The following is a 12,826-nucleotide window of genomic DNA, read 5'->3' as shown; positions in this document are numbered from 1 at the left end:
ACCCTGGACGGGTCGCAAGTCCATCACAGGGCCACATAGAGACAAACGAGACAAACAACCATTCACTCTCTCACTCACACCTAGGGACAATTTAGAGTTACCAATCAGCCTAACATGCATGTTTTTGGTCTGTTGGAGGAAACCGGAGTACCCGGAGAAAACCCACGCATGCACGGAGAGAACATGCAAACTCCACCCAGAAAGGCCCCTGGACCGGGGTTTGAACCAAGGACCTGCTCGCTGAGAGGCAGCAGCTCTACCAGTTGCGCCACCGTGCTGCCCTGGTATAAAAACCAATAGAATTAAATTTCATGTATGTTTTGGTCAAAGCTACAAAGAGCCGCATATGGCCCCAGAGCCCCAGGTTGCAGACCCCTGGTTTAGACAGTTTTTCTATAATCACCAGTTATTGTAACTTTAACTTTTGGAAACTAGACAGCCTGGCACTTATCGTACCTTACTGGATACTTGCCTGGCATGTACCTGGTGCCAGATTTAGCAAATTTGCACAAACCACTTCATGCTGCTTTAAGACCAAATATAGTAAAGAAAAGGGAACATATCCTTCAGCTTTATCTTTAAACTTTGAATCCCATAATCTTTCATTTCTTCTTTCAGTGACCCAACAAGAAACCTGGGAGAAATCGGAACTATTCCAGGCACAGCCCAGCTCTGATGTTGACGCTCTGGGAAATAAACGTTTTGTGGGTACGTTTTCATCCCAGATGATTAAAGCGTAGAAACAAACATCTCGTAAATTTTTTGCTTCGTCTGCAACTAATTCGTCCCTTCCTCCACCCACAGCGCCACATGTCGTCTACCAAACTGGTAAGAAGCCCGACGAGCCCTGCTCCATCACCTCCTCTCTCACGTATTTTCCCGAAGACCAACGCGGAGAGAAAAGCGTGACATCTCCTCCCAAGAGTCCACCGTCCAACCTCACCGTGGTGACGGTAGAAGGATGTCCGTCCTTCATCATCCTGGACTGGGAGAAAGCAGACAAAGACACCACCGGTATGAAGAAATTAAATCTAAAAGAAACTCTTATCGTTACGCACATAATAATCCTAAAAACAGAAAGAAAGCGATTCTATATCGTGCATTTCACTATCCGTAGAATATGAAGTCATCTCCACAGCAAAAGGGCCTGATGGAGAACGAGTGTCTGTCTTGACCACTGATCAGACGCACACCGCTGTGGAAAACCTCAATCCTGAGAGCAGGTAGGCTCATCTGTGCTATCCAGGAACTAAACTAAAGACAAGTTCATTTTTATCTGGAGGTAGAAAAGTTAGCAGAAGAAGAAATGTGGTTTAAAGAAGCAAAAACCATCTTTCAGTTTCTGTCATGAAAGCAGGTTTATACAAACTCAATTCTGAAAAAAAATTGGGATGTTTTGTAAAATGTAAAAAAAACTAATAATTTATTCACAACGGAACACAGTTCGTGAACAAACTTCAAGTCAGAGAATAAATGTAAAGTGATTTTATTTACAGTGGGTAATAAAGCGCATCAGGAACCCCGAGGAGCAAGGACATGAGTTAGATGATATAAGAGGAGAATGATATTGTTGGTAGATTTCAGTTCTTATTGCAGGTTGGGTAGTAGGGCAAGGAAGGCAGCTGAGGAGACACAATATAATTTTAGGGGTTCTTCAAAGAAGTCCAGGCACATGTAGTTCACAAAGAGATACTTTAAAAGGAACACAGGTAAGTCTTTCTCAAGGATCATAGAATACAAAAGGGCTAGAAGCATGACTACCAGTGGCAGGTAATGCTCCAGTGGCGAGGAGAAGTCATCTACTGCCTTTTCTACTCCTGGCATCTCGTTAAGATTATCTTCAGGTGTGGAAATGTTGGCGCCATCTAGTGTCTTCAGAGCAGCAAGAAAAACAGGAACTCCCACAAGACTAGGAAGTTGTACCATTTTTTTTTTAAAATTTTTTTTAAAGGGGACCATTTTGAATTTAATGGTAGCAACACATCTGTTGTAGAGCTCGGTGATATGGATCAAAATTAATATCTCAATATTTTTAAGATAAATCGCGATATACAATATATATCTCGATATTTTGTTCTTTCCATAAAGTAATAACAAAAATATATTTCTGAATCAAAGCTTTGTCCCGTTTGTCACACAGCCACATTTATTAACATTTGTATCTGCACAAAATAAATGTCTAAAAAAATAAACTATTTACATATATTAAAGTTTGTTTTTTAGACATTTATTTACATATACAATGTTAAATAATAATCCTCTTCAGCTGGGGACAGCTGTGGCTGAAAGGCTAGAGCAGTTGTCTTTCACTGGGATAGTTGGGGGTTTGATTCCACCAGCAGTCACTGTCCCTGGGCAAGACACTGAACCTCTCCAATGTGTGTCCCATTGGTCTATGAATGTGATAAAGCTCTGATTATTCTATGTATAGATCTAGTAGAGTGCTGTATGAATGGGTAAATGAGGACACAGATTGTATTGTAAAGAGCTTTGAGCGTCTTGACAAGACAGAGAGGTGCTATATAAGTACAGTCCATTCAGCTGCGCCGCCTTGACGTTAGTAAGCGTGTGTGAACTGCACCTGCAGGTCCGAGTGTTTTTTTCAGCCTCCTTCCCTGAAATAAACCACGGGTCAGAACTCATTTAGCCATGCTGTGCCTTATGAGAGGAAAGGTGAGAGGTGGCGACATTAATAAATGTCATATCACTAAGACGCGATTCCAGTCTCAGCTGTGGAACAAGACGGCTAACGCATTAGCCGTCTTGTTAGCTGTTAAGGACCTTGACTTTAGCAATATGATAAGCTGCTAATTCGTTAATATTGCGGCGCCACCTCTCACCTTTCCTCTCATAAGGCATAGCATGGTTAAATAAGTTCTGACCCATGGTTTATTTCAGGGAAGGAGGCTGAAAAAGACACTCGGACCTGCAGCTGCAGTTCACATTCCACATCGTATTCCACTCCGCTGTTTTAAACGGTGAAAAGACTCGTAGTTCCGACCTTTCGTCAGGACTGTTTTCAGCATTGTCTACAGAAATCATCTTTCTGCCCCTCATCGGACAATTTAAATCCAAACCATCTCCGAAAGAACAGTCATTGTCTTTCTTTATGTTCAGCAGCTAAGCAGCTGTGTTTCTCCCATCTTTACTTGTGCTAAATGTCCCGAGGACAAGGAAGGAAGGGAGCGCGGCTGAGGGCTGTGTGCTTGTGTTCAAGGAGAGAGAAGAAGGGGGGCCATGCGGGAGAAAGAAGACAGTAGGAGAATTTCCAAGTATAAAACTATCGTTTTATATCGATACAGTCTCAACTTATATCGCAAAAAAATACATTGATATTTTTAAAATATCGATATCTCGCCCTGCTCTAATCTGTTGAAAGTTGTCATGAGTAACAAAACGTCGTAAAAGTCAGTGGTATGAATAAGAAACAACTAGGAGGTGTATTTTACAACTAACTAGGTTAATTGGTAACAGGTCAATAAGAGGACTGGGTATAAAAATAGTATTTTCGAGATGTTGAGTCCATCAGAAGTAAAGATGGGCAGGCGTTCACTCATCTGTGAAAAACTGTCAACGTTTAGTCGAACCATTTCAGAATAATGTTCCTCAACAGAATATCAGGAAGACTTTAAAATTTCTTACTTTCATCATTTGATGTGTTTACTGTGATCATTTATGAATAATACATAGGTTTATGAGATGTACAAATCAATCCAGTTTGTTTATATTTACATTTTACACAACGTTTTTCGTGTTGGGGGGTTGTAATGATGAATCAGAAGACCCTTCTGCTGTGGATGTTCAGATTTAACATCTGCAGCTTGGCTCTGCAGTCTCTTTGCACAGCTGTGCAAACACGCCGAGGCAGCTGAGTGGAGAAAAATAAGCAGTTTCTCGTCGACGCTCAGCAGCACTTTAATGAGCCCTGGTGTGAGAAAGTTATGTGGTGTGAAGGAAGAACGTGGCAAATGAAGTCTAGTTCAAGGCCAGTTTAGGGTACTGGTGAACAGTTTCACCTTCATGCACTTCCTGTGAGATGTCTGTATTTTCTTTAGGCTCTGCAGCTCTTTGAGTCAAAGGAATTAAAACATAATACCACTTAAATTTTTTTGAAGGTATTTTCTTTGTAAACACATTAGAAGTTCAAAGTTTAATTTACAACCAGTCAAAGTGGAGGGGTTACTTCTTGTTTTCATCCAATATCCTATAGGTTATGTATTTTATATGAATCACTGGTAGCTTACGGTTAGTGATGCTGAGAACTGACGGTTTTATGAGAAGTGGCGGTATGCTATAAAAAGTGAAGGTTTGCTTGGGATCAACATTTTGAAGTGCAGTTCTGGGTACCGGTGAGTACGGGCCAACTTTGAGCACTGATTAGGGGCAATACTTTAGAAGTGCATTTTGTGTCTTACTGTTCTGTAGAACAATTACAGAGAAAAAACAATTCTATCAAACTTTCTAAAACTTGATGGAGAGCTGAATAAAGAACAAAAACAACCCATAATATTTAGGTTTGGTGAGAACTTTTATGGACATTAGTGCAAACAACAAAGTGTCTGGAAATTTTTTTTTAGATGAATGGTTGTTGCAGCCATGGGATTGGAAATAAATCTATATGCTGATGATACTCAAACCTATGTTAGCACTAATTCATCCATCCCTCTCTAGTTAGCTGTCTGAAGAATACCAAAGCCTGGATGTCTTTAAGTCTATTTTGTTAGCTCCTGGTTATAACTCTAAAGAAGATATATTTCTATCAAGTCATGTCAGAAGCTCTCAGAAACTGGTTTCTCAGACCACACCATTGGTTGGTTCTCTGATTATCTCTCAAATTGGAGGCAGTGTGTTCAACATAATGGTACTTATTCCAGTTATCTAACTGTTAACAATGGTGAACCACAAGGCTTAGTCTTAGCACCCACCCTCTTTTCAATCTACATAGGTAATGTAGGTCAGATCATCCCTGATACATGTCTATGCTGACGATACATTTGTTTACTGTCAAGCTAAAACAGTTGCTAAGGTTTTCCAGCTTTTGCAATCCACTTTTGACATCTTCCAGTCAGATATTTTCTGTCTCAAACTGGTACCAAATGCCGACAAAACCAAAGGGATGTTGTTTTCAAACTGGAAGTCTGTCCCAGTAGTCCTTCCTTCTAGTATATCTTCAAATGGTGTTTCTAATGAGTTTGTCGATTCCTACAAAATATTTGGGTATTTTGGTGGATTCATACCTTTCTTTTAAGCCTCATGTCAAAAACTTGGTAAAGAAACTGAAAGTTAAACTGGGTTTCTTTTTCAGAAATAGATCCTGTCTAACTCTGAATGCTAGGGAACGCCTTGTAACTGTGGTCATCATTAACTTCATGCAGACTCTCCCACTGGTACATTTTCATCTTTAAATCACTTCTTGGTCTGCTGCCTTCATACATCTCCTCCTACATGTCTCTGTGTGAGTGCAGCTACAGCGTGCATTCTCAGGACATTATTACCTGCAGTGTTTCCTCAATGCAGACTGAACTTGGCAAAAGGGCCTTCTCCTACTCTGCTCCTGTTTCCTGTAATATCTTGCAAAAAGATCTGAAGCTATCGACCTTGACTTCTCTAAGTGGCTTCAAACATCTGCAAAGTTCATGGCAAGGACCATTGCAGACATGTTCCTGTTTTTAATATTTTACATCACTTTACACTGTAGCTGTTTTTTTAAAAATAAAAAATTATTCCATTTTTTTTTTCAATTTATAAGCTTTCTTTTATGATTATCTACTGTTGTCATCATTCTTTGTTTAAAAAAGGTCTCCCTTGTAAACGAGTCCTCAAGGCTCAATGAGACTAACTTGTATAAATAAAGGTTGAATGAAAAAAAAATTCTGTACTTAGATAACCTTGGTGTTGTCCTGGACTCCACTCTCTCCTTTGAGTTGCATATCACATCCATAAAAAAAAATCAATTTTTCTTCCATCTTGCAAACATCTCAAGACTTTGGGCATCAGTCCTTGGCCCTTGGTTTTCATCACCTACTGTTTGGACTGAAGTCTTGTTTAAGACACACTAAAGTTCTCAGTCTGTCCAAACCTCTGTTGCCAGACGCATATAACCCTGGCAACACATGGCCCAACTTCGCTTCCAGATTGGTCTCAGATCCAAAATTCTTCTCACCTACAAATTTTTACACGCTATGCACCTCAGTACTTCTCTGACCTTCTAACACTCTGACAACAGAACCTCAGGTCTTTTGGTGCTGGAATGATTTTCACTCCTCACACCAGAATGCTAACTTTGGGTCAATGAACTTTCAAAATGTTTCTATTAATCAAAATATAGATTTTTTTCCTTACAAGTCAATGAACTAACTTGTGTTTTTTTCATTGTTGTTTTAGTGTTTGTATTGCGTGAGTGACGAGTCAGCATTCATGCGATTGTTTATTTTTCCATACTTTTTATAATCTAGCTAACTTTGCAGACTTCATGCTATTTTAGCTATACTTAACTCAAAATGTTAAGTGGATTTTTCTAGTAACATTTAAATTTTATAATTGATTTAACTTTATTTACAAATATTTTCCCATAAATAGTTCAAACGTCTTTTTAATTCCTCTAACAATGTTTTCTTTGAAATCAGCTTCACCTACTGTCTCTTTGTCCTTTTATGCTACGTTTTGTTTTAAGATACCATTCTGCTATATTTAATTTTAGCTAATGTTCATTGCTTTTAGCTAGCATTGTGCTATTCTTTGCTGACTTTTTGTTACCTTTGTTTTTCAATGGGCAATTTGCTACGTTTAGCTTTTAACTTGCATTTTGACACTTTTTGCTATAATTCTGCTACTTTAACTTTTAGCTTGTGTTTTGCTCCTTTTAGCTTTTAGCTACTGTTTCGTTCCTTTAAGCATGGAGCAAGCATTTTACCACTTTTACTGTCTAGGTAGTGTTCTGTTTTTTGTTTTTTTTTATCTTTGAAAACACAGTTTTAGCTTCTTTAGCAGATTTCAGTTAGCATTCAGCTAGCATTTGTTCGCACTGTATTTCCACAGAAATATTACTGAAATGAAATCCAAAAATCTTTAAAAATTTGAACTCACTACTTTAAGAAAAGTCCATAAATTTCTGAATAACTTTAAATTTTTATTTTTTAATTAGTCCTCTTTCTCTTCTTTTCTCAGTTATGAGTTTAAGGTGAAGCCAAAGAACGAGCTGGGAGAAGGTCCTCCGAGTGAACCGGTCTCCTTCAACACAGAGTCCGGTACGGTTCCTCCTCTTTAAACCACCTTCCTGCCTTCATCAGAGTCCAAACCCAAACAGCTTCTGTCAAACCGAGCCTCCAGAACCGCTCTGTGGCTTCCAGACATTCAGACACTTCAGCTCCGTCTCGGCTCTGCGTTGGCCTCTGGCGCAGCTGCTGCCACAGATGATGAGCATGAAATTCAACTTTCAAGGCTCTGAATCTACTTTCACATAAATAACCAAGAAAAAGAAAAAAAACTACATTTTTGGCTATTCTGAGAGAAAACATACAGTTCTCTGCCTGGGGCTTTCCGATCACACAGTCCATCAACTGCAGACAGGTTTACTGGTTCCAAGACATTATAGATTTGGACTGAAGAACTTTCAATACTAATTCAACATTTTGTAACTCTGTTTGACGTTTGGAAATTTATTTTAAACTGTTTTTGTTTTTTGCAGCGGACCCGCGTGTTAGCGAGAACGTTTCAGGTAAATGAACACCAAACTATTGTCCACTCTGTGGTACTAATAAAGTTTTATCAAGATACAAAGAGCTTTTCTTTTCTTTACAGGAAAAGACGCCATCTGGACCCAGTTCCCCTTTAAGACCGACTCGTACTCGGACTGTGACGGCAAGCAGTACGTCAAACGGACGTGGTACCGCAAGTTTGTTGGTGTCCAGTTGTGCAACTCGCTCAGGTACAAAATCTATCTGAGTGACTCGCTCACCGGTGAGTAAAACCCATGCTGCCTGCTGAACTGGCGTCACAGCGCACCTGGTTCTAGATCTCACCTGGTGCAACGTTCGTTTTACCCTGCAGGGAAGTTCTACAACATCGGAGACCAGAGCGGCTTCGGCGAGGACCACTGTCAGTTTGTGGATTCGTTCCTGGATGGACGAACAGGCCGGCAGCTCAGATCCTACCAGCTCCCCTCCAGAACCGGTACCTGTTCAGTGTTCACATTCTTAATGGTTCCCCGTAAATGATGAATGTTCGTGACACAGCTGAGCTCAAAACTCATTAACTTAGTAATAATTTGAATTTGGAAAAAATGTAGACATTTTGATAGATAAGAAGTGCGAAGAGAACTAAGATCAAGAGTAAATCTGGAGCAGGTGGCTTTTTTTTGTTACCACGGTAACCACACAACTCTGTCTGTTACTACTACAAGTTCAAGCGAGGCAGTTAGAAACAGACTGAAAAGTAAGCCTCAGAAAGTCTCTGCGTTAAAACGGCAAATTGGATAAAAACTTGCACTTCCTGTTTGAAAGATAAAAATTTTGAGCTAATATAACCAAAGTTTGGGCGTGACCTCTGACCTCTGATAGGGTTTGAGAGAAAATCAGTCCTACAGAAGATGATAAAAGATGATAAAATACCAACCAAAAAGAGTTGTGGGAGTGAGCAGTTTGTTTGCAAAACATTAGAAATGTTAGATATTTTAAAAGTTAGACAGTCAGTGTAACTTTCTGTGGATTAAAATAAAAGTACAATTGTGTAAAAACCATTTAGCATTTCAAAATCCCATTGATGGCCGTGATTTTTTCCTGGTTTCTTCTTGAGTTTGTGAATGCTGTGAGACATATCTCTACCAAATGTAAGAGCCTACAATTTCTGACTGATGCTTGTTTAGATAAATTACACATGTGTTTGTTTTCTCGAAGCTATGCAACAACATACAAAACAAACATTTGAAAAGAATAACTGGAGATACATTTTCCTCTAATATTGACCGTGAATGCTGAGAGCTCAGAGAATACAAGAATTTGCTAAAGAAGCTCAAACTGAGTTGTTAGAGCTGAAAGACACTCCACATTAGCTAAAATAAGCACCAAATGGCTAACTTAAGCTAAAAATAGCAAAATACCACCTAAAATTTGTAATGCAACATACAAGCTAAAAGCTAAAATTAGCAAAAGTACTGGTATATCTGAAAGCTTAATGTTGCAAAACAGTAGCTAAGACTGAAGCATATTTCAAAAAGAACAATGTTTTTGGAGGAACTGACGAGATCTCAATGTACTTCTATAGGAATTACAAAAAAAACAAAACAAAAGTAATAGCATCCATCTGTCGAATGAATTGAACATTTTACTATACGAACAGATGAAAAAAATCTTTAGAAGTGGTTAGATTGAAAAACAACAACAGAACAATAGTTCTGAGTCAGCGTTCAGACGTTAAAGGACGTCAAATACCTGTTCTCGCTAACGTGGTTGTGAATGTGTCCCGAGCTTCCCAGCTAAAGATGTAACCCCTCACACACTTCGCTGTCTCCATGCACAGAAATTGTGCTCTCTCCTTCCACGAGAACTCGTCAAAGAACTTTGACTATCTCTATACGTTTTGCTGGGTCAGTTGTAAAGATGACTGCATTTTCTAACGACCTCGACCAGCGGCTCCTCAGCAGAGCAGCTGCTGCAAAATGAAAGCAGTACAGTTCAATTGCTTTTCTGCATTAACACGCCCACTAAGTTCAACCAAATCACACAACACTTGGAGCATACCTCTGCAAGAAAGAAGTTCTGCTAGCAGCTTGTGCACAGAATGGGTTCTCGGGAACGGTGGGAGAACAAAAAAAAAAAAACACAATTTTGTCGCGCAACCAAGTCAGCATGAATAAAGTTTGGCGCGTCTGATACAGTATAAATTCGCATTTAGAGTGTTTTAGTGCAGTTGTGCAGATTAATCTTCCAGGATCTTGGTTGTGGGCGTGAAAAGGATGCGTGCGCCAGGTTCCACGCACATGTCAGGATGTATCAACATGAACGTTACGTGAAAGTGTGCGTACTTTCACGCACATTTTTGACCTGCAGTGAGAATGTTCTTACCTCCACGCAAATATTTTCAGTCCACAGTATCATCGAAATATGACTGTTTGTATTTCTGAACGTAAAGGATTTGAACACTTTCTTTTTCACAAGTTTGGGCATTTTTTATTTAAATCCAAACAAGGAAACTGAACCACATTTAACCTCAAACAACAGAACGTCTAAAACGCCTCCAGAACGATCAAAACAACCTCACTTCAATGTAAACTGTAAAGTCTCTTAGACTTCTGTCACATGTAGATGTAAACATGTCAGTGAGCGCACGCCTGCAAGGTGCTCAGACAGATGAGGAGCATAAAGTGTGAACTGTGTATGAGGCATTTCATTCTCTCTGAGAATAAAATTATGTCAGATCAGCAAATTCATTCAGAACAACTCATCTCTGATGACTCCTCAGGTCTACAAGGTGCGCACCATCATATATGTCCATAAATAGGGGGCACAGATAGTGTAGACGTAGGGCAGCCGATTTGGGACCAGAAAGTCGCAGTGGGGCAGCTGCGGCTGAGTGGTTAGTGCAGTCGTCCTCCAATGCAAGAGTTAGGAGTTCAAATCCACTGGCAGTCGCATGCCAAAGTGTCCCAGGGCAAGACACTGAACCCCTCATTGCCTCCGATGTGTGTCCCATCGGTGTATGAATGTGATAAAGCACTGATTATTGTCCTTAGAATGATTTGTTCAATTAGCTTTGTAGAGACCTATTAGTGTTGTATGAATTGGTAAATGAGGACACAGATTGTTGTGTAAAGCACCTTGAGTATCTTGAAAGGCGCCATATAAGTACAATCCATAGGTTCACCTCCCTGCCATGCATACATTTGTGGTGTCCTTAAGCAAGACATCTAATCTGTAATTGCTCCTTGGGCTATGCAATTGCAGCTAGGTAATTGCTGTCCACTGCTCCATCTCGGTGTATCTCACATGTGATGGGCTAAATGCAGGGAACTAATTTCACCATTGTATGAAAACACAATGATGACAACACATAGCACTTATTAAATAGCTGCATAAAGTTGTACGTATCTGTGGGATAATGACAGCTGTGGTGGTGCAGGACGGTGTCATTAATGGAAGAATTGGGAGGCAGCGTGTTTTCAGGGATCACACCAACCAAATACTGGCCAGGTATCTCTCATTTGTCCCGGAGCCGGGCCATGCCAGCTGGATGGGATGACTTCATCCATGTGATGCCCTGATATATAAAATATCCACACATAGCAGAGTAAATACTTAGTTAATTCTTGGCTACTCATTTTGCTGCATCAACCATTTAAAGAATAAGATTTAAGTTCTGCTGAACTCCAGAGTGCCTTTGTGTTTACAGTAATTATTTACTAAACACCGGTGTAAAGTTGGAAATGCCTTAAAAAGGCTCCACCGGTAGATCTGCGCCGGTGGAGGACGAGGGATGAGAATCTCACATGCAAGATATGTTTGCATCTATTTTACTTATTTGGATGGAGGCGTGTCAAAGGAGGAGTATTCCCTCATGTGCGCTCAATTCCATGTTGATTGTGTTGTATTGAGAAAGTGTGCTAGGATTCATACGTATGCACGGTTTTATACATCTGGATTTATTTGTGCGTATGCTGTTTTCTTGATTTAAGCATAAATCATGTTTCAGAAGGAAATCCACGCAAGTCTTTGCACATGAGGCCCCTGGACAGCAGGTTTCACTTTCAGGGAACAGGAAACTGGAGAGGGTTTCTGATCGTGGTTTAAGTTCAAGTTCAATTATCCTCAAGTGGCAATTTGCTTCATAGTCAGTAGGCACATAAAACATTCATACTAGACAAGATATTAAGACATTTAAATAGCAATACCAAAATCATCACTATTCTTTGAGAAGCCTGATCACTACAGGGGTGAATGAGTTTTTCAGTCTGTTCGTCCTACATCTGGGCAGCAGATACCTGCGTCTAGATGGAAGCAACCTGAACTCACCATGGAGTGGGCGAACAGGATCTGCCAGAATCAGCCTGGCATTGTCCACTGACCTCGCCTTGTGTAGGTCAGTGAGGTTCTGTAGGGCTATACCAGCAGTTTTGCTGCACATCCTGACAATCCCCAAGAGTTTGTTCCTGTTTTTGCATGTCAAAAGTCCAAACCAACACATGAAGATAAAAAGTTAAGACTCAGTAAAGCACTTTTATAAAAGTAGAATCAACATTTAAACCACAGAGCTTCTGATAAAAAATACATTATCTTCTTACAACGTGAGTCTACATGTGCATCAAAGGTCAGTTTGTAATCACGAACAATTCCCAGATATTTATATTGACGCACCGTCAGCCTCACCGGTAATGACCACAGGAGTGGCAACTGAAGAGTTTTTTTTTTTTAAATCAGTGACCATCTCCTTTGTCTTAGAAACATTTACCTTTATAAAGGAAGACTCACACCATTCAGTGAAAAGAGACCATCAAAGAGACCATCTTAGCACCAACATAACTGGTTTGTTCCACTTTGGAATAAGCTGTTGGGGGAAGAATCAGTTTTGAGTTGTGTGCTTCCTTGACTGATGAAGCCTTCTGGATGGAAGGTGAAACGTTTCAGCACACAAAAAATGAAACTATCCAGATGACCAGACCAAAAATTGTTGGATTGTATACCTGGATTATTGAGCATGGACTTTGTTGGTTTTAAACCAATTTGACATGACTGTCGATGAGGAAGAGGGCTGGCACTTGAGGAGGGGGTGTGCCAAAGAGACCATCTTAGCACCAACATAACTGGTTTGTTCCACTTTGGAATAAGCTGTTGGG

At 40.0% G+C, this 12,826-nt stretch overlaps 1 protein-coding gene across 1 annotated transcript in view; it reads left to right on the top strand.

Moving 5' to 3' along the window:
• LOC119428906 (target of Nesh-SH3) overlaps window positions 1-12,826 on the top strand; it is a 47,851-nt gene that overhangs the window by 34,025 nt on the left and 1,000 nt on the right. Inside the window, exons 16-22 of the mRNA XM_037696604.1 lie at window positions 619-708; window positions 805-1,014; window positions 1,118-1,223; window positions 7,168-7,247; window positions 7,688-7,717; window positions 7,801-7,959; window positions 8,050-8,172. Coding sequence (XP_037552532.1) covers window positions 619-708; window positions 805-1,014; window positions 1,118-1,223; window positions 7,168-7,247; window positions 7,688-7,717; window positions 7,801-7,959; window positions 8,050-8,172 — 798 coding nt within the window. The remainder of the gene's footprint in view (window positions 1-618; window positions 709-804; window positions 1,015-1,117; window positions 1,224-7,167; window positions 7,248-7,687; window positions 7,718-7,800; window positions 7,960-8,049; window positions 8,173-12,826) is intronic.

Source organism: Nematolebias whitei, chromosome 23, assembly GCF_014905685.2.
Source record: "Nematolebias whitei isolate Nwh7 chromosome 23, NemWhi1, whole genome shotgun sequence".
NCBI lineage: Eukaryota > Metazoa > Chordata > Actinopteri > Cyprinodontiformes > Rivulidae > Nematolebias > Nematolebias whitei.
This window is presented reverse-complemented; position numbering and strand designations above follow the sequence as displayed.